We start from the raw sequence: 22697 nt of genomic DNA on the forward strand, positions 1-22697 counted from the left end.
TATAGATCATCCGGGGCTTTTTGAACTTCAGTATGAACGAATAACGAGACAGAGTTGTTCCTGTAAAAATATGTTTTGACATATACGGTAGCTACATTTTATCAGATGTCACTATTTAAAAAAGTGTATGTAAGTTGATTGCAGTGAATCCTGCAATGGATCCAAGAGAAGACATCAGTAATGGAAGCCGGATGAAATCCAAAGCCTGCCATTTAGTATTCTTAGTCTCGACAAATGTACTGTGGTTATGTAAGATGTTAGCATCAGGGAAAGTTGTGTGGACGCTATCTGGGAACTCTCTGTCCTATCCTCACAACTTTTCTGTAAACATTAGAAATATAAAACAAAAACAGCATATGTATAGAGAAACCTATATATGGCAACTGGGCTGCCGAGAGATGGGATGTCTTTTCTTACTTAGCATTCATTTTCCCTTTGTGAAGAATATGGTTTCTATTGGGAAGCTACGCATTCCTTCGCTCTCAGTCCTCATGATTAGGAGAACCACTAACTTGCCTCTCCGGGTGGCGGGTGCCCCAAACATGACCTACAGATTCACACCACATTCTCTGAGTCACATGACCTTCAGGGATGGGCACGGCCCTCAGTCAATGCCTGTGAGACTCAATTCCAAGACTCTCGTGAGACTGTTAAGAAGGTAGGATCTCTCCTCTCCACTGGGGTTGCTAAGGGTTGTATCAGCCTTACTATCATGAAGCAAGTCTGCTGGAACATGGCACCAAGACAGGAAAGAGCAGAACAACCAGCCAAAGGGATCAAACCCAGGAAGTGATAACATTATCCAAGCTCCTCTCTCCAGCCATCCTCGGACTTGGTCAATAAAGTACATTTGCTGTGTGGGTCAATTTAAGTGGGATTTCCCGAACCTTGCCATTTGAATCCAGTACCAGAATATCTAACTATAGTGGGTTAATACTAACCTGTGCATCTAGTATGATACCTATTAAAATGTACTTGTACATATAAAATCTCTGAAAAGATTTAATCCACAAATTAGGCTGGGGTCACAAGACTTTCACATCCTACTTTATACAACCCTGAATTGGGATTTTTCATAAGAAATGTATGTTATTTCTATCATCAGAAATAGCAAACATTAACCAGAACTGCTGTCCTACGAAGTATCCATGATAAAGAAAACAAAACAAAAAAAATAGCTCAACGTATTTTAATTTGCCTTGTTCAGTTAGGTAATTGAACCAATTCAAGGCATAGACTGAGACACTAAAACTTTTTCCTTAATAAATGCCATATAGGGGCGCCTGGGTGGCTCAGTGGGTTGAGCCGCTGCCTTCGGCTCAGGTCATGATCTCAGCGTCTTGGGATCGAGCCCCGCATCGGGCTCTCTGCTCGGCGGGGAGCCTGCTTCCTCCTCTCTCTCTCTGCCTGCCTCTCTGCCTACTTGTGATCTCTGTCTGTCAAATAAATAAATAAAATCTTTATAAAAAAAAAATAAATGCCATATAGCTGAAAGTGATAAACACTTAGCTCATGACAACGTACAGAACTTTGTGTAGGCATGAAAAACATGTGGTTTTTGAGAGAAAACTCTAGCAATGTGCAAACTTTTTTTTTATTTTGCTAACATCTATTTCTTATAGTTTTGATTTTTGGTCCAATTCATTTTTGAGGGTTATGAATTCAAAATGATTATAGCATAATACATAATCCCAAAGTTTGAGATTAAATTTGTCATTGTTTTAAATTCAGGATTCATAATACAGTATTATCTTTCAACAGGAGTTTCATCACACGTTCTATAGGCTCGTGTAGTGATGTTAATTACATTAAAGAAAAAAATCACCATCATCTATTAAACTTTGTTGAATTACAAAACTGGTTGTAACATGTAGAATGTCAACCGAGAATTCCTTTATATCTACATATTTGGGAATTATTCAGAAAAGTTACCTAATAGATTCTAATCCTAGCTTAAATAGTGACCTCCCCCCATCCCTGGCCCAGCATTTACTGAGTGACATTAAAAGCATTTACTAAGGGACAACATGTGTAGATTTCTCTGCTGACTGCTTAGAACAAAGGTCATAAACTGATGAGCCAAGGTTGGGATTCAGCTTATAGGTGGTTTTCTTTTACATAAAATGTTTTAACACTTAATTAATTAGAAACTGGGAGGGTTTTTGTAAAAAAAAGTTCAGATTCTAGGAGTCATTTGAAAAATGGGAAAACCTGGCATCATTGCATTTCTGCATCAGGCATTTTGTACAAACTTACAAAGCGATTAGTTTCTCTACATTAGGAGAAGAAAGGAAAAGTGAAGTGGGGGAAATTGGAGGGGGAGACAAGCCATGAGACAATGGACTCTGAGAAACAAACTGAGAGTTTTGGAGGGGAAAGGAATGGGGTTTGGGTGAGCCTGGTGGTGGGTACTGAGGAGGGCACGTATTGCATGGAGCACCGGTGTGGTGCATAAACAATGAATCCCGGAACACTGAAAAAAATAAAATTAAACTAAAAGAAAATTCTCTGCTTCTGTCATGTGTAAAAGTAGGTCAGAAAAAGATGTCAAGAGAAATGGCTCCTCCTCTTGCTCTCTCTCTCATAGCTGAATGTTGAAGATGCTTCAGTAACAGAGCTCACTGTTCTACAAGAAGCATTAGAGATTCTGATTTTCAAAGGATTAATAACAATATAAAAGACCAAAGGGAATGGTAATATCCAGTATTTATTTTAAATGTTGCTTGAGCAGCATCAAATTACAGCTCTAGTATGTTTAAAGGCCATTTGATAAAATCAAAACAAATGAAAAGCATGCTGATACTTTCTTATGGGGAAAGCTTACCCTAATTATAAAATGAAATAGAAGAAATGGTATTTGAGTACTAGATACTAGGTATTTATACAAAGGATACAAACATAGTGCTCTGAAGGGGTGTATGCACCCCAATGTTTATAGCAGCAATGTCCACAATAGCCAAAATATGGAGGGAACCCAGATGTCCACCGGCAGAAGAATGGATAAAGAAGATGTGGTGTATAAATATATACAATGGAATATTACTCAGCCGTAACGAATGAAATCTTGCCATCTGCAATGATGTGGATAGAACTAAAGGTATTATGCTTATTGGAATAAGTCAGTCAGAAAAGACAAACATCATATGATTTTGCTCAGATGTGGAAACAAAACAGATGAACATAGGGGAAGGGAAAGAAAAAATAAGATGAAATCAGAGATGGAGAAAAACCGTAAGAGACTCTCAACTATAGGAAACAAGGGTTGCTGGAGGGGAGGTGGGTGGGAAATGGGGTACCAGGGTGATGTGCATTGAGGGCATTTGATGTAATGAGGTATTATATGCAACTGATGAATTACTAAATTCTACCTCTGAAACTAGTAATATGCTCTGTTAAATTGTTTTAAATAAAAAAAATTTGAGTGCTAGACATGAAACTCAACCAAGTATATTTATTTTAGATGATATGGTCACCTAAAGAAAAATAATATTTTGACAGTTTCCTTTGATTCTTCTTACTCTAGCCTCATGGGCACTGGTTTTTGGTGCTCTTTAACAAAACTTAACTACTAAAAAAGTTAGTGACCTATCAGGATTTGGATAATATAGATGGCCCAGACCCTCACTGATACTGGTGAGGTAATGAAAGTTGGTCTGCTGGTCTGTATGCAACCATTGCAGCCTAACAGGGTCATCTATCCATTCTCTTCCCATTCCTTATTCCCCATTACAAAAACAAAGAGGGATTTCCAGATAACAGCAGAACTTTATTTTTAGTATCTCTATGGATTGTTACAGCTAATCAATCAGAGTTTAAGGCTGAAACAAAATACACTATATTTATTAAGTGGGGAGGTTCTTTTTTTCTTTTTTTTTAAGGATTTTACTTATTTATTTGAGAGAGAGAGAGAGACGGGAGAGCATCAGAGAAGCAGACCCCCTGCTGAGCAAGCAGCCCACTGCGGGACTCCATCCCAGGACTCCAGGATCATGATCTGAGCCAAAGGCAGTTGCTTAACCAACTGAGCCACCCAGGCACCTGCATGGGAAGGTTCTTACAACACCACCGGAACACCCGAAGGAGCAGGATCTAAGCTGGGCCCCTGGAAGGCTGTCTGCAAATAGAGAAGTCGTCCTTAGGGAGGTTCGGGCACTGAGGGAAGACTAGAACTGGAGATACCACCAGCAGCAACTGCATCCAGATTAACAGGAAGACAACTACATCCAGGTACTAGGGAATTAGATCAAGAAGCTGGAGGCACCTAGAAAGCTGGCAAATGAACCCTGGAATCTTCTCAGGAAAACCACAATCTTTCTAACCTGTGCCAAATCTTGGGCAAGTGTATCTAATTGGCAAAACCAGATTTTGATTCAGAAACTGAGTCCAAAGGAGTCAGAGCATTTAAAAAAGCAAAACAGCTTTCTACCAATGTAAAGTGAAGGAAAGTTGAGGGCCCATTGAAGTATTTACTATATCCATGTTTTTGAAAACTACTTTGTGTCGAATTATTTTCACAAATGTATATTTAAAAGTATACAGAGTTAAGGTGGTCCAGTGACCATTCTATGCATTTACAAATATTTAACACAGATTATAAGGGAATAGGACTGAGAGAAAAACAAGAAATAATACCTCTCTCCACAGAAGCTGTAGGACTAATACCATAAACCTCCTTATTCCTGGAATCCATCTATTTCTAGCTCCACTATTGCTATTTTAATGCAATTCATGACCATCTCTGACCCTGATTAACTTAGTGGCTTACTAAATGGTCTTTGAGAATCTATCAACTCGTTTCCACACAAAGTCAAAGTAAAAAAAAAAATTAAATTAACAGACTTTATTTTTCTCACTTCAGGTTTACAGAAAAATGAGTTGAAAACAGAGAAAGTTCCCATATATCCCTTCATTCTCCCTTGACCCCCATTTCCCCTGCTATTAATGTCTTGCATTAGTGTGGTACATATTTTATAGCCGATGAGCCATTATCAACACATTATTTAACATGTAAGGTCAGAGATTAGAATTCACTCTTTCTGTTGTACATGCTGTGGGTGTGAGTCAATATATACTGACACGTATCCACCATTAACAGCACCATACAGAGTAACACAATAGTTCTACAGGCCTAAACATCCCGTGCTTCAGAAACTTATGCCTCCCTCCACCCACCACCCCCTTCCAAATTCGATGACCATTTGTCTTTTTAAGTCTTCACAGTCTTGCTTCTTCCAGAATGTCACATTGGTGGAATGGTAGGGTGTCAGGCTTTTCAGACTGACTTCTTTCCGTTAGTAATATGCTTCTAAATTTTCTCATGACTTCTTGTGACTTGGTAACTCATTTCTTTTTATTGCTCGGTAACTTCAGTGTATGGATGTACCACAGTTTGTAACCTATTGAAGGGTAAGGGATTGTTTCTAAGTTTTGACAATTATGAATAAAGCTGTTATAGATACGGATATGCAGGTTTTTGCATGGACATGCTTTCAACTCATTTTTGTACATGCCAAGGAACGTGATTGCTGGATCATTTGGTCCGAGATCATTTAGTTTTTTAAGAAGTTGCCCCCATTCTGCATTCTCCCTGGCAATGCCTGAAGGTTCCTGTTGCTCTAAGGCCTTGTAAACATTTAGTCTTCAGTGTTTTGGATTTCAGCCATTGGATTAACCATTATAACAGTATCTCACTGTTTCATAAATGTTTTCCCCCGATCCATGGCTTGATTTTTCATTCTCTGAACACTGTCCTGAAGGGAAATTTTCAATATTAATGAAGTTTAACTTACTTTTTATTTTATGGATCATGCTTTTAATGTATTTAAAAAGGTCATCACCACAGCCAAGGTTACCTAGATTTTCTGTTTTTTCTTTTATAGGTTTGTTTTACATGTAGGTATATGATTAACTGAGTTAATGTTTTTTGAAAGGTGTACTTCTAGATTCACTTTCTGTGGTCTGCAGATTTCCAGTTTTTCTAGTGCCATTTGCTGAAAGACTGTCCTTTCTCCACTGAATTGCCTTTGATCCTTTATCAAAGATCAGTTGAGTATATTTGTGCTGGTCCATTTATGGTGGTTGTACTCTGCTCCACTGACCTGGCTGTCTGCTCCTCCGCCAATACCACCTGGTCCTGGTTACTGCAGCTTTGTAGGAACTCTTGAAGTCTGATAGTGTCAGTTCTCCAGCTATGTTCTTCAATATTGTGTTGGCTATTTTGCTTGTATAATTAACCTTACAATTGGTCTTTTGCCTATGAAATTCAATGAAGCTTTAGAATTAATTTGTCTGTATTTGCAAAATTACTTCAAGATTTTGATTGGGATTGGATTGAACCTATAAATCGACCTGGGAAGAACTGACATCATTGAGTTTTCCTGTGCACATGGCATAGCTCCACTTACTTTGCTTTTACCAGTATTGTAGTGTTCCTCATAGGGATCTTGCATGTATTTTGTTAGATTTATACTTGAGGTTTTTTTGTTTGTTTGTTAGGTGCTAATGTAGGTCACTTTGGATTTTTAAAAAAGATTTATTTAGAGAGAGAGACGGAGAGAAGGAGCAGGGGGTGGAGGTGGGTAGGCAAAGGGTGAGGGAGTCCCAACCAGACTTAGTGTGGAGCCTGACCTAGGGCTCAATCTCACGACCCTGAGATCATAATCTGAGTTGAAACCAAGAGCTGACTGCTCAACCGACTGTGCCAATGAGGCGCCCCACCCCAGTGGATTTTTTGGTTCAAATTTTAATTGTTCACTGCTGTAAATAAGAACGGAATTAACTTTGATATTAACTTTGTATACTGCAAGCCTTTTATAATTGCTTACTTCGGTTGTTGGTTTTTTAATTGTGATTTTCTACATACACAGTAGTATTACTTGTGAATAGGGTTTAATTTCTTCTCAATTTGTATACCTTTAATTTCCTTTTTTGGGGGGACTTCCAGTACACTGAAAAGCCATGATGTGAGGGGACATCCTTGCCTTGTTCCTGATCTTCGCTGAAATTTATTTTCTCCTGGGGTGCCTGGGTGGCTCAGTCCCTAAGCATCTGCCTTCGGCTCTTCATGATCCCCGGGTCCCAGGGTCCTGGAATGGAGCCCTGCATGGGGAGCCTACTTCTCCTTCTCCCACTCTCCCATTTGTGTTCCCTTTCTTGCTGTGTCTTGTCAAATAAATAAAATCTTTAAAAAAAAAAAAAAGCAACTTACTTCTCTCATTAAGTATGGAACTAGCTGTAGGTTTTTGTAGATATTCTTTCTCATACTGAGAAAGTTCCTTTCTATTCCTAGTTTGCTGAAAGTTCTCATCATGAATGGGTGCTGGATTTTGTCGAATACTCTTTCTGTATATATTGATAAGATCATATGATTTTTCTTTTTTAGCTTGTTAATGTGATGAATTACACTGATTTTTGAATACTGAATCAGACTTGCATACCTGGAATCCCACTTGTTCACAGTATATGACTCTTTTAATACCTTGTTAGATTCAATTTGCTTATATTTTGCTGATAATTTTGGCATCTATGTTCATGAGATAATGGTGTACAATATTCCTACCTTGCAATCTGTCTGGTTTTTTATTTGGGCGATTCTGGCATTACAGAATGAGTTAAGAGGTCAAAATGAATTTTTTATTATGAAATACTTTGAAGAAATGAGGAAAATAAACATGTATACCTCATAGTCAGTCTTAATAAATCTTAATATTTTCCAAATTTTGATAGCTTGTAATACACTCATCTATCCATCCACCCAAATTCATTTGAAGCCTAAATTCCCCTACCCCAAAATCGTTACTATCATGAAGAGTATTTCATACTTTTATTCATGCTTTTATACTACTTTAGTTTGGCAGACTTTTAAATTTTCATGTAAAGGCTATCACTACCTTTTTCTCTTCTTTACATAAAATTATTACTATTCTTAAAAAGATTTATTTATTTGACACAGAGAGAGAGACAGCGAGAGAGGGAACACAGGAGGGGAAGTGGGAGGGAGAGGCAGGCTTCCCACTGAGCAGGGACCCTGAATTGGGGCTTGATCCCAGGACCCTGGGATTATGACCTGAGCAAAAGGCAGACACATAATGACTGAGCCAGCCAGGCGCCCCCATAAAATTATTTTGGATTCATTAATATTGTGTCATATAGCTCTAATTAACTAGACTGCTGAATTCTATTACATTTTGCAAAATTACAACTTACTTAAGTAATCTTTTTCCTATTGATGGTCATTTTGATTATTGCCAATCTTTTGATCTTACAAACATCCCTGCAAAGAACATTCTTGAATGTATCTCTGTAAAAATACAAGCTCAAGTATTTATCTAGGTTACATACTGCAGAAGGAGACAGTTCATATTTTAATTCTCTAATTTATTTCTTAAAATAATTTCCCCAGGGAGATTTTCAGATACTTTATTCAGTAAGAGATTTAAATATATTTTTATGTTGAGTTCATTGTAAAAACAATGAGATCATGGTCAGCAGGTTATTATACAAAGTTTGTGAGCCAATTCACCTATAACAACTTAAGTAAACATAAATTTTATGCAAAAGTATTTTTTTTAAAGATTTTATTTATTTATTTGACAGAGAACACAAGTAGGCAGAGAGGCAGGCAGAGAGAGAGAGAGAGAGGGAGAGGTAGGCTCTGCACTGAGCAGAGAGCCCGATGCGAGGCTCGATCCCAGCGTCCTGGGATCATGACCAGGGCCTAAGGCAGAGGCTTTAACCTGCTGAGCCACCCAGGCGCCCCTGCAGAAGTATTTTTAATAGTTTACTTTTCTATACCTTCATGTTGATATGTAATAATCCTTGGAGGACAACAGTAAGTGCAAATCTAAGATTACAGCAATGTCTCTGGGCTTCTGAGTAAACACTTAACATTTACCTTAGAATTTATAAAACGTATGCAAATATTTTTAAAAAAACTTTTCTAAACATATTTGCATTCTCTGAAGTACTTTTCGGTCTCAGAAAGCTTTCCTACTATAACCTTTACTGATTTGTCGCTAATGATTTCAGCTACAATTTTAGACAAGTCTGAATTACACTAACACTTATAATCTAATTTTGTTCCACAATAGCTAGATGTGGATTTGCTGGGTTTCAGGTTTATGGAGCATTTCCAGCTTTGCTGTCTTGCCAAATGCTCTCCGAAGTGGTTCTACCTTATTATACTTTTTGTGGGAACTTATACTGGATGCTCTGACACTTTGTGTTGCCATAAAAGCACAGGGTGATAGCTCACTGCGACTTCAGTTTATAGTCTTTTAATTACTAGGGACTCATGTACTTATTGTCTGTGTGGATTTGCTCTTCTATAATTGTCTTCTTGGCTCATTGAGTTGCTTGATTTTTTCACTGAATTGAAGGAATTTGTTATATATTCTGATATAATTTGTCATGTGTGTTGTAAAAATCCAACTTTTAAAAAAGATTTTTATTTTAGAGAGTGAGTGAGAGCAGGGGGAGAAGTAGAGGGGATGGAAAGACTCTCAGGCAGATTCTGTACTGAGCATAGAACCCCATGCGGCACTTGTTCTCATGACGGAGATCAGGACCTGCGCTGAAACCAAGAGCAGATGCTTAATCAGCTGAGCTACCCACACACCCCGTGTCCCCTTTTGATTTTGTTTAGCTCTTTAGAGAGAAAAAAAATCCCATCTTTTAACTGTTTATAATGCCATTTGTTGAGTTCTTAATAGTCAAATCCGCCAACATTTTATATGGTTTCCCTATTTGCTCTAAGAAATCCTTCCCTGGGGATGCCTGGGTGGCTCAATTATTAAGCATCCGCCTTCGGCTCAGGTCATGATCCCGGGGTCTTGGGATGGAGCCCCGAGACCGGCTTCCTGCTCAGCATAGAGCCTTTCTCTTCCCTTGGCTTGTGGGCTTGCTCTCTCCCTAATAAATAAAATCTTTAAAAAAAAAAAATCCTTCCTTATTACCAGTTGATAAAAAATGCTGCTGCCCATGTTTTCTTCTGTTTTTTTTTTTTTTTTTTTTTTTTTTTTTACTGTTCACATTTGGGTCTTCATTCTACTTTAAAATTTGCTTTTGAGTGGCATAAGGAACCACTTTTACCTTTTTTGTAAGCCTCAATATTTTGACTTGTTAGCACTTGTCTGTCCCTTCCCCAGTGAATTCCAATTCTATCTTAACCATATATCAAGTTTCTATAAATGTGTTTCTGACATCTCTTTTTTTGTGTCATTAGTCTTTTTATTCCTGCGCCAACCAGCCATTATGTTTACAAGCTTCTTTATCTGGCAGAGCAAGTCTGCTTACATTTTTCAACATTATTATGACGAATCTTAACCACTTCCTCTTCCATATAAATATCTGGGTCATTTTGCAAGGTCTGTAAGGATTGAGATTTTTATTGGATTGAATTTATAATTTAAGGATGGACAAATTTACAATATTGTCTTTCCATCCATGAATAAACTCTCCATTTACTCATGTTTTCTAAAAAGTTCTTCAAAAATGCTTTGCAGTTTTCTCTGTAGTTTCCCCCTACAAGATTGATTGCAGCTTGCTATAGAGGAGGCGCCATTTTTACCTGTCATCTTTGATTGGTGTAATGCTGTAATTCTATATTGCTCTTGGATTCAGAGCAGTTAATTCAGAAGTTTGCCTCCCTTGCAGTTGTATGCAGATGTCATCTGCAATAGGATTAGTTTCTCTTCCTTTACAACTCTCATACCTCAGGTCTCTTTTGGAGTTCCCACTTCTCAAAGACTTTTGTGTAATTTTAAGAAATGATTTGTCTTCGTTAGTGCGTTATTAGTACAGATTTTCTCCTTCAATCAGGTGTAACAGAAACAAATTTTCAGATGCCAAAGCATCACTGCAATCCTGACATACACCCTTTAGTTTTTTCTTCACTTTTCTCTTGTTGCGTAATTGCTGAATTGTGACCTTATTTAAGATTTTTAACGACTATGTTCGTAAGTTAAAGACTACAGTTTCCATTTATAGTCCTTGGCCAGGCCTGAGATCAAGTTATTATGAAGATTGTAGGCTGTGTTCGATACTTTCTCTTCTCCCTTTTTTTTTTTTTTTTTTTTAAGTAAGTTTTCATGATACAGGCATTAATGTGTCCCATGAAGACTTGGTAAGTCTGGTTGTCCATTCATGGAGAGAATGATTATCAACTCAGTATCTTTCATCGCTATTGGTTTATTCTGGCTTCCCATTCTGTTTGAGTCAATTTTGATCATGGCCCTTTCTAAAAAATTACTCATTTCATCTGTTTTCAAATGCTTTGGTCATACTATGTTTGAGGGACTCTCAAACCCTCTATCAGTAGCAATGTAATTTCTTCATCTTAATCTTCAGAAAAAAGATAAATGTCATTTGTCATCTGGGTCCAAAAGACCCTTTTAATTTTATAAGTATTTTAAGTCAGCAAAATGTACAGAATATACAGTGAGATACAACTTTACTAGAAATTAGAATAAAAATATAAACATAGAAAATCCAGTTTTTATTTCCCTGGTTTTCATGGTACTAATATATGAGATATTGGGTAATGTACCTCGAATCCAATGGACATTCCTTAATTGTCCCAAAGCCTAGAACATATTCAGTGCATAAATCTTGACGCCAGATTCCAAGTATAACTCTAATGGGCTCTGAATTAGTATTCCTTTTGGTTCTTCTTACACTTGAATCTTCAAAATGCAATACAGTTTAAACTCTGATGTCACATTTTGGAAGAGGATGGCCATCTTCTGTGCTTCATAATTGCAAAACATTTTCACTTTTAGATGTGTAAACACCAATTAGAATGGTCAGTCCAATAGATTTTTCACTTTTATATCATTTACTTCATTTCAATCAACTTTGAATATGCACCTTCCTTTAAAGTTTGTCTCACAAACTCATCATATAAATTTTGATAAACAAACCCAAGAGGTGTTCTTATGACATAGTATTGTGTGATGAAGTTCTTTCTTTTGGATGACTAACTAGATGATGTATTTCCTTTTGTCCTTAGAAATGTATGTTCAGGGCGCCTGGGTGGCTCAGTGGGTTAAGCCGCTGCCTTCGGCTCAGGTCATGATCTCAGGGTCCTGGGATCGAGTCCCGCATCGGGCTCCCTGCTGAGCGGAGAGCCCGCTTCCCTCTTTCTCTCTCTCTCTCTCTCTGCCTGCCTCTCCATCTACTTGTGATTTCTCTCTGTCAAATAAATAAATAAAATATTAAAAAAAAAAAAAAAAAGAAATGTATGTTCATTCATTGATTCCTAAATTTGAAAAAAATTTTCTAGGATAGTGTCAACTGAAAATTTTTTATAGTTAGGGTTAGAACCCAGAGTGCTCATTTGTCTAACAATCATGAAAAACCTGTTTTTTCTTTGCCATATGAATACAAAATAAAAAATGACAAATTCCTAACTAACTGTGCTCAATGAAAGCTTAAAAACTTTACATTTTGTTCAGAAAACATGGTCTGGATATCAATTGAATCTTTGAAATTTGCAGACTTGGTGATTTAGAGCATTTATAGAAGTTATTATATGCTGTGTGTACTTGAAAAAATATACATATAATATCTACAATCTCTGTTTTGTGCACCATTTCTCTATCCTTACAAATTCCACATCTGCTTGCTATATCCATGCTTGGTAGAGCTGTGCTGAATTCCCACTGTGAATTTGAATCTTTTTATAACCCTTCATTTTATGACCTTTCATTTTATTTTTTTTTCTTTTTTGAGAGAGAGAGAGAGAGAGAGAGAGAGAGAGAGCGCACATTTGAGGGGAGGGATAGAATCTTAAGCAGGATCCATGCCAGCATGGAGTGTGATGTGGTAGCTTGATCTCACGACCCTGAGATCATGACCTGAGCCAAAACCCTGAGTCGGTTAAGTGACAGTCACCCAGAGGCCCTTCTAACTCTTAATTTTAGATGTATCTTTGTAAAACAAGCAAATAGATGGATTCCATTTTCCTAATCCAATCTGATGTTTCTTTAAAATGAATTTTTATATTTCTTAGATTCATTGTGATAGATTTCCTTAGGACTGTCAGTTTTATTTTTTCTTCCTTCTCTGATTTCTTTTGGATTTATAGTTTACTGTATTGTATTTCCTTTCTTCCTTCTCTGCTGGAGACCTTTAAAATTTTTGGTCAAATATTCTCTAAAATATTTTGAAAAGTAATATACCCTCTTCTACATGATCAAGTCAATATAAAAATATTTTTACCTAATCTTAAAAACTGTAAAGGAAGTTTCTGTAATACTGAAATTTTAAGCTAAATTTAGTACATTACAAAGATATCCAGCAGAATCAATAAATCACAGCAATTTGATATTCACTATCACTCCTTAAAACAGTTAACAGAAATTTTATGCTATTTTATTCCCAATTTGTATCTCCATTGTAGTCTCCTATGTAATTTTATCTCATTGCAATAATGTATTGCTTCAAAGTTTTTTACTGATACTCTATTATACATCTGTCCCAAAATACATTAAACACATATTTACTGAAATAAATAATATTTTTAGAAATTAAAGAAATACATTTCCAACAACTATAAAGCTCCAAGTGTTGAACATTGTGCGGATTATTATTATTCAAACAATAAAAAATATATTAATTTTTATAAATTAAAAACACAAAACAAGTTTTATTGGAAATGTTTCTCAATGAGATGGATGGTGCTGCATTTTCTCATACTCATGGATAAATTCTAGCCATTGCTAGAATAAGACATCAATTTTATTACTTTTTATGTTGAGGTATAAATGAGGAGAAAACACATGTAAAAAGGGACAGAAAGAATTGTTATAGTGATGCTACTCAATTCCTGGACTCCTTTTAAGTTATATGCCAAAATTATAAACTGAGCTGTCATCAAATTATTTTTAATAATTTTAATTGACAATCTGATTGAGGTTTCTTCAATTTTGAAAGCAAAAAATTGAAAACCACTCTCACTAAAGACCTTGTTGTTCAAGCCATTCTCCTTCTTAATTCTTTGGAAAGTTAATGAAAGATGTTTAGTAAGACTTATCTGTAACTTTTTCACTTACTCATCTAGCTGATACAGCATAAAATTAAGACACAACTGAGTAAAAAACACCCTCTACAAAACTGGAAATAGCATAGATTTCTTGAGGATAACTCTATATAGATTAGAAATTTTACGTCTGAAAAACAATCATGTTTTTTAATAGAAATTAGGATGTATATAAATATCTGAAAAGGAAGAATTAATTATAACTAAACTTGTTTTCCAAAATTAAATGCACAATGTCCCAGTACATATTTTGGGAATATTTATTCCATTTACCTACACCTGAGTTTATGTTCTGCTTTTATGATTTTTGTTTGCAGTATCTTATCAAACTAAGACACACATCTGAACATTTTTGAAATTGGGATGCATCTTAAATTGATGGCATAGGGGCGCCTGGGTGGCTCAGTGGGTTGAGCCTCTGCCTTCAGCTCGGGTCATGATCTCGGGATCCTGGGATCGAGCCCCCACGACAGGCTCTCTGCTCAGCAGGGAGCTTGCTTCCCCCTCTCTCTGCCTGCCTCTCTGCCTACTTGTGATCTCTGTCGGTCAAATACATAAATAAAAAAAATCTAAAAAAAAAAAATTGATGGCATATCATAATTTACTGGGCAGTGTTTTTACTAAGTGGTATGTAATAGTGAGTCATACAATAGTGTCTTAGATTAGATGAAAAATTAGATCATGGAAATTAGGAGCAAAAAAGATAATGAATCACTAGCAAGTTCTGGAAACATGCAAGGTATAATGAGGACTATTAGATGTCTTATTTACAACAAAACCTGTTAAGATATGTTTATCTTAACATGGGGGACGCCTGGGTGGCTCAGCAGGTTAAAGCCTCTGCCTTTGGCTCACGTCATGATCCCAGGGTCCTGGGATCAAGCCCTGCATCGGGCTCTCTGCTCAGTGGGGAACCTGCTTCTCCCTCACTCTCTTGACTGCCTCTCTACTTGTGATCTCTGTCAAATAAAGAAAATCTTTAAAAAAAAAGTTTATGTTAACTTAAACCTAAATACATGTTAAGAATGAATAAATAGGAAATAAAGAAGACAGCTGAGCTAGGTAAAAGATTAATATGGATTTACAGAATATGATAATGAACTGGCAAAGGTTAATAAAAATGTTTCTCCTAAGAATCTGAAAAATATACCATCATGAACTTACCTTTGATATGGGATCTTTTCACTGGAAAATCTAGTATTAGCATATCAGAAATAAACATGGAACTTCTTACTTCTTCCTCCTTGAAACCATGCTAATTATGCTACTGAGACAGGTTTGAGACATATTTATCAGGCTCTTTACTATTATGGAGAATGGTGAAAATAGCTTGCTTAACAGCATTCACCCAAACCCATCATGCTTTGCACCCATTTTGAATATTCTAAAATAGATGAGGCAAATAATCTAATTATTTGTTGCCTTAAAATAAGGTAACTTTACCTTCATGTTATGTTCTTGTTCTCTGCTTTACTTTCACATGATTCACCCACAGGAAAAATGGTTTTTTGAAGTCAGGAAACAAAAAAGTCAAGGCCATTAAACAAAAACTGTCATTATATACTATTTCCTACTTGACAACACATCTGAATTCTGAACATCTCCACATGGGCCAATAAACCCATTTCTATGACCACACTTCACTAATAATGAAAACTAACTTCTACCATACTTTCTTAAATTGGGCAGTCAGAAAGGTCTGTCTGGAGCAGGTTGAAAGGGAAGGGCTGTAACTCCACATCTTGATGGTGATGGGGTAGTGCAAGGTTCTATAAGGCTATGTGGGACCTGAAATATTGTTAGGGTTATTATAATACACATTCTTGCCATAGTTTTATTATGTAAAGTGGGAGAGGGTGACAGTGAAAACACAGAAGGTAAAGAGAACTGGCATAATCCATTGAACATGGAAATGTTCTTTAGACAGATCATTTTAACAAAGAGTATACATATATGGGAACTGGGGATCTGGAATGTTTTCTATGCCTGCATTTCCCTTAGAAGGTTGAAGACTCCCAGAAGTACACATACCTTTGTCTGAAGACGCAACTTCCGTTCTTGAGTTACCTGAATATTTAAGATGCATACTTAGCCGAAAAATTTTCTAAGTTATATAGCATTTCTATGGAGGTAAACGTGTATTTTGGAACACTAAAAAACAATTATTTTTCATTTTAAAGAATGATCAATTCTTTGATTCAGCTAAACAAAGATAGACTAATAATAGAAACAAACCAAATTAACAATGTCGCAAGAATTTTGTTAACTGAATACACTACCAACTAGAGTCAAACAGTAATGCACCTTTCCTGAGGTCAAAAGTTTCTCTCAGCAAAGTCAGAAAAGCTCGGCTCTGAAGTGGATGTTGGTGACTTAGCAAAAAAGAAATTTTACATTTAACTAAATATTTAATATTATACTTACAGTGAAATAAAATGCACGTAAACCATTAGAACTGTTACAATTTGTATATCTTCCAAATACACTATGAATACAATGAATACAATGGCACAAAATCCTTTCTCACTTCCTTTTTCATCTTTGCCAATAAGCCAGTGATCTCTAAGAGGTGGTTTAATAATTATTTCCAAATGCTACTTCCTAAAGATAGTATTTCTTACCTCTAAAATTCATTAAAAGGTTTACAAAAGTATTCCATTTGCTCTAATTTTCATCACACTTCATGACCTCAAATCATCTGGGAAAGACGTTAGAGAATAAAGACATTTCCTTTAAAATACTGGGGAAAATTACTAATTTACTATTCCTTTTATAACAGGAGACAAGGCAGAGCAATACAGTAGTTATAATCAGAATGCTTGCATTCATTCACCAAATATTTATTAAGCACCTACTATTTCCCCAGACATCATTCTAGCAGCTGAGGCTTTATAGGGGTGAATGAGAAAGTAATAGCTACCATTTATTGAGTGCTTACTATGTGCCAGGCTCTGGCCTAAGAGTTGCACACATATAAACCCTTTTAATCCTCAAACACAACACCTCTATGACATGGGTACTATTTTCATTTTACATATGAAAAAATTGAGGCATAGAGAAGTTAAATAACTCATCCAGCTTTTAATTGGTACAAATAGTCCTGGCTGTTGTGGAGCTTCTATTAGTCTAAACTCTTTCCCTCTGCTTTTCTTCTTTGCCTCTGAGACCCAAGAGGTAAGAAACTGAGTATGGCTCAAACAGGTTGTGTGACCATTTCATTTTTAGATGTTTCTTTTTGGGAATGTTTAAAGAGAATTTTAACTAGCTTTATCTTCATCATGTTGTGATATCAAAATATCTAAAAAGCCCGAACGTTAGAAGACTTAGTTTTGTTAAAATATTTGGGAAGAAATAGTTAATTCAGGTATACATGTGTAGCATCCCTTCCTTTGGAAAACCACTTTTCTAATCCACGCAGGCCTCGTGGAGCCCTGTCTCATTATAGGGGAGACATAGTTCATAGCTCAAGCTAATTAGGCCTCATTGCTTGGGCCATTATTGGTTCAGGAACACAGAAACATGATCCAGGTAGGACAAATCGGTCTTTCTTGGGATGGACAGTGTTGGGAGATGTTCTCTTCACAAAGGAAGTGATTTCAGAATGCTGGTACCCATCTTCCTTGGCCCAAGAGAAAATAACTCCAAAATATTGAGAGATGTTGAGAAATTCAGATACAGAACACTTTAACCTAGCTATGATCTATCATTGCCTTTTCCAGTTAAATGAATATAAAAAGTATAAATACCCTTTAAGTGGGTTTCTGTGACTTTCAAGTTTCAATGCATTTACAAAAGCATTACATAAAATATGCACAAAGAACAATGGTTATAATAAATATGAATAGAATTCTTTTCTGTTCTCTTCATTCACCCTCTTTCCCTGTGAACAAATATATAACTGTCTGTATCTCTAAGGATGGTTTATTTCATTTTCAAAAGTAGTATGCAAAATATTTACCTATGAATGCTAAGCAAGTGATTACAGGCAATATTTTAATAATTCTACTTCTTTAGCATATGACAAAACCACAATATATCTAGAAAGATGAAATGTTTTATTTTAAAACATTGGAAAACCACTGAAAGACAAATGTCCATTATATAACCATGAACGTTAAATATTTGGAAACTGTGAATCTTCTAAAATGTGGTAGGCACTTCCAAAGAGCTAAATATTGCAAATTACTCTACTGTATGTCTTCTCTAATCTCAACAATACTTGATAAGATGAAAAATACCAAGAAGACTGAACTAATTATTCAAAGTCACCATCTTAGGGTTCAACTTAATTACAGGAGTAAAAGTTTTGTCCAAGATGTTCCTGACACATGAAGCTTCCGGGTGAATTTCAGAAATGTTAACAAAAGTATCTTCCTTTTTTGCCTGTGAATGTTTGAGTATTGCTGTATTGCTGGTTAATATCCACTACAGATATTGGTTCTAGGCCAGCCCAAGGGTCTTCAAGCATTGAAGGCTTGAAATAATTTTCCAACTCATTAGACATTCTTTTTTCTCTACCACGCCCTGATCCAAATGGTGTAGATGTCCTTGGAGAACCCTTTAGAAAAAAAATCATCAGTTAAAAAAATGTTTTGTAGAGATAATTGGCACCTTTTTTTTTTTTTAAAGCTAGTGGGGATCACACTGCTAGTTAAAAGTTATTTTGAACCCAAGCATGTTCAACTGCAAAGTCCATTCTTCTTTTAATCTAGTGTTTTTGTTTGTAAAAGTATTTAAGCCAATTTGACATACTCGTTTATTAATAATTCCATTATGAAAGCTCAAATACTTTCTGATTTCTAATGTAGCAACTCTGTAGAACTGGTGATGAAATAACGAACTGTGCTTCAACCCTGCGGCTTCCAAATTCCATCCTATGCAATTTTATCTACTTAGCTCCAGACTCAAAAGGGGTGGGGTTGGTTTAGCACAATGGAAAGCAGAAAACCGTTTAAGTTTTAAATCACACGAATCCTAGGCACACCGGAAACACTCCCTCGGCCTCCTGTGTTCACGGAGAGTAACGGGAAACTTCCAAAAAGCACCGATTTTTCCCTAGAAGACCTGGAGCAGAAGCCGGTGTAGTCCGAAGCTCCCCTCCCCCCACCCGCCCACGCCAAAACAGTGGGCCAGTAGTGGGAAAACGGCACCAGTCTCTAACCCTACAACCCAGAGAGCTCTACGCTGGGAGGTCATTCGTTCTACCCGTCGGAGGGAATTTACCCCGGCGAACCGGCACGATCGCTGGCAAGGACAGGAGTCAGGGAAGTGTGCGCAGGCACCGCGGTGTCCTAGTCCAAAGCGCGCGGGCTCGAGAAACCGCAAGTGCTCTGCTGCCTACGCTCACCTACAGTAAGTTACTTAACTTCTCTCTCAGCCTCAGTTTACTCATCTGCAAAACAGGGCCAACAATAGTATCTCACCTCATAGAGGATCAGACAAAATAACCCGTGTAAAGGGATTATTAGTACCATGCCTGCCATACAGTAAGAGCTCGGCAAACGCTGGCTATTATTACCTGGGGGTGGGTCTGCTGCTGCCCTGGGGAGTAGCCGAATTGCTGCTGGGACCCCGCGGGGGACTTGGAGTAGGAGCCAGGGTAGCCGCCAGGGGACGGAGACCCGAATCGGCCCCCCGGGAAGCTGCCGCCGTGTCGCGGAGAGTGGCTGCTCCCGTAGGGCCTAGACCGGGGCCCGTACGGCGGCGTGTGGTGCGGACTCCCGTACCCGTCCCGAGGGGAGGGCGGCCGCGGTCCGCCTCCGCCCGGGGTACCCCGGAAGCTGCTCCCGCTACCCCAACCTCCTACACCCGCGCCGGGGTAGGGAGGAGTCGGGGGTCGAAAACTCTGTCGGTGCATCTCAGGAGACGAAGACGAGGACCTCACCGCCGCCTTCTCCCGCCGGAACTGTCCCGACCAACCCTTCTCACAGACTTGGTGGTCCTGGCCAAAACAGTCCTCCGGCCGCCATCGAGGCACAGCATATTGGTTCCGGCCTCACAAAGGTTCTGGCAGGCGAACGGTAGAAGTGGGTTACTGAATTGGGCAGAGATCAAGCAGATTTAAATAAAGGCAAGAGAAAGAAAAAGGACAAAAGCCGAACGCGGCTGCAGCAAATAAAGGCATTTATGGTCTTGCGCCGCCTGCTCGGGACCGACTAACCGAACCACAGCACGAACTGGAAGCAGCCGCCCGGAAAGCACTAACTGCGCAAGCACTGCCCGGCGAGGCCCCGCCCACTAGGCGGGAGGGCGGGACCTGGTTTGCTCTCGGGCGCCCCCTGTGGCGGCGGGCCGCGGGCGGCGCGCGCTGCACTCTCTCCTCACGCCGGGACTAGGCTATCTGAGAGGCGCGCGATGCTGGCGACGCTGGCGAGGGTCGCGGCTCTGCGGAGAACCCGCCTTCTCTTCGGCCCGGGCCGCGGGAGGGGTTTGTGGACCGGCCGCCCGCAGTCAGGTACCCTCCGAGACGCGGTCCGGGCGGCGAAGGGGACTCCGGCCGCGGTCTCCCCCTCCGGCGGCGCCGTGGGGCGAGCACCCGCGCTGTCCCGTAGCGTCTCCTGCCCCCACAGCCCACCCTGTGGCCTTTCCCGCCTCTCGGGGCCCTCGCTCGGTGACCCCGCGGTGTGCCTGGCCCCGCACCTCGGCCGCCCCGGGGTCACCCTGCTCGGCGTCCGGGTCGGGGGCGGAGAGCTCGCGCCCCAGCGCGGTCGTCCTGGGCTCGCCTCGGCCCCTTCCCCCTGCCCTGCTTCATGTCCCGAGTTCAGCACACTCTGAGAAGGTGCCCCGGCCGCATTGCAGAGCGGACTTCCGAGCACAGCTCTGCGGGACGGGGGAGAGGCCGAGGGAACTCCTGCCGGACTCGACTCCTTCTGCCGGACTCGACTCCTTCCCTGTTCTCGTTACTCGGAGCGGGGGAGCGGGGTGGGGGGGAGCTCCGGCGCGCGGACGCTGATTTCCGAAGAGCACACTTTGACCGAAGCTCTGAAATCCTGACTATTTCGCAGACTTTCGGTTAGAGACACACGTGCTAATCCAAGCATGACACCTGATGTCTAATAAGACACGCTGTGGTACCAGACACCTGTCCCAGAACTTTATTTAGGGCTGCGATTTAAAGTTATGGCCGTTTTATAGCACTTTGTGGACTCCCTCGGAGCTTGGGGACGATGGTCCCGTGTGACTCGTGGAATCAGCTTGTGGGAAACAGAATCCTGAAGAGCTTTGGGACTCCTGAGATCACAGTCCGGGGGGTGGCGGAGAGCCGCTCCTCGCTGTCGTGTGACACGTGCTTGGGGACAAGGCCAGCTGAAATGCGATGTGTTCTCAGCTTGGATCCTCCTCGGGGAGCGGAGACACCAATGGCTTTCGGTTATTCTGAGGGAATTCTGTTCACCTCACTTCTCCTGTCGACGCAGTTGTAGAATCCATCAAGTCAGGATAATGCCTTCAAGGAAGGCTTCGTGAAGCGCGTAGGGCGTGAGGACCCCAGATGATCCACTTCAGTGTTTATTTCTCTGTATCGCCCCAAAATTTAGCGTTTGGGCGTTGTCTTGGTGCTTAGCTTAATGCCAGGTAGTTGGGCACTCAAATATTGATCGAATGAACCATGGGGTCGGTCACATCATTATGGTTCAGTGATTTTCTCTTGTCTTACCTTTCATATCACCAACCAATCTTTTTTGGGTAGAGGTGAAAAATGAAGGCGATGGGGACCAAAATTACTTTTGTTAATTTTTTTTTTGTAACTGGCAATTGATTTGCAGAATTGATTAAAATACGGTATGTTGTCTTTTTACTTGGCCTACACTTCTAGAATGTTCTTTCCTGTACTGATCTTGCTGTCTTCTACACATGGGAACTTCCATTAGAAATGGGGGAAGGAAAGAAGTACAGTCAGAATTTTTGACAGGTAGATTATACATAACAGTGTACCCTTCATCAGGTTTGCAGGGATATAGAAGTGTTGAGAGTTAATTCTTTTTTTTTTTTTTTTAAGATTTTATTTATTTGAGAGAGAGAGTGAGAGAGAGAAAATAAGAGGGTCAGAGGGAGAAGCAAATTCCCCACTGATCAGGGAGCCTGGTGCAGGGCTCTATCCCAGGACTCTGAGATCAAGGCCTGAGCCAAGTAAGACGCCAACCGTCTGAGCCACCCAGGCGTCCCAGGAGAGTTAATAATTATATGAAAACTCCGAATCCCACTTGGATCACTTCTGAGAATAGGCAATTTGCCCTTTTAGAGATGAGAACCAGGCCAAAAGAAGTTAAGTTACTAGCTTAAGTTCACACAACAAGCAGAGGTGCAATGAGCACTCAGGTTTCTTGAATCCCAGGAGATTTTTTTTTTCCCTTAAGTAAAGATATATGAATTGACAATAAGTCTGTCCTTTTTCTTTTTCTTTTTTTTTTTTTTTTTAAGATTTTTATTTATTTATTTGAGAGAGAGGGATTGCACGCGTGTCTGTGCGGGCGCTACCAGAAGCCTGAGCTGGGGGGAGGGTCAGAGGGAGCAACAGACTCCCTACTGATCAGGAAGCCTGGGACACAGGGCGCCATCCAGGACCTGGGATCGTGACCTGAACTGAAGACAGATGCCCAGTCGACTGAGCCACCCAGTCTAACCTTTGGAAAATGCAATAGTTAGAGGCGTCTGGGTGGCT

At 39.4% G+C, this 22697-nt stretch overlaps 2 protein-coding genes across 16 annotated transcripts in view; one reads left to right on the top strand and one right to left on the bottom strand.

Moving 5' to 3' along the window:
* Positions 1-18072: 18072 nt before the first annotated feature.
* MPLKIP (M-phase specific PLK1 interacting protein) lies at positions 18073-20215 on the bottom strand. The gene is made up of 2 exons (XM_059170562.1): positions 19557-20215; positions 18073-18596 (listed from the first exon to the last, which is right to left on the bottom strand). The coding sequence occupies exons 1-2, from the start codon at positions 19893-19895 to the stop codon at positions 18396-18398; spliced, it is 540 nt and encodes a 179-aa protein (XP_059026545.1). The 5' UTR covers positions 19896-20215; the 3' UTR covers positions 18073-18395.
* An 88-nt stretch (positions 20216-20303) lies between these two features.
* Positions 20304-22697, top strand: part of SUGCT (succinyl-CoA:glutarate-CoA transferase) — an 811293-nt gene continuing 808899 nt past the window's right edge. For all 15 annotated transcript variants that reach the window (XM_059170572.1, XM_059170564.1, XM_059170578.1 and 12 more), the window contains exon 1: positions 20304-20492. In XM_059170572.1, coding sequence (XP_059026555.1) covers positions 20393-20492 — 100 coding nt within the window. In that variant the 5' untranslated portion in view covers positions 20304-20392. The remainder of the gene's footprint in view (positions 20493-22697) is intronic.

Source organism: Mustela lutreola, chromosome 4 (genome assembly GCF_030435805.1).
Source record: "Mustela lutreola isolate mMusLut2 chromosome 4, mMusLut2.pri, whole genome shotgun sequence".
Classification (NCBI taxonomy): Eukaryota; Metazoa; Chordata; class Mammalia; order Carnivora; family Mustelidae; genus Mustela; species Mustela lutreola.

What these genes read in the sequence shown, in the direction of transcription:
- MPLKIP (XM_059170562.1), bottom strand. Translation starts at nt 19,895, where the DNA reads ATGCACCGACAGAGTTTTCGACCCCCGACTCCTCCCTACCCCGGCGCG. An exon ending in AGCAGCAGACCCACCCCCAG is followed by an intron (nt 18,597 to 19,556) that starts GTAATAATAGCC and finishes TTTTTTCTAAAG; the next exon opens with GGTTCTCCAAGGACATCTAC.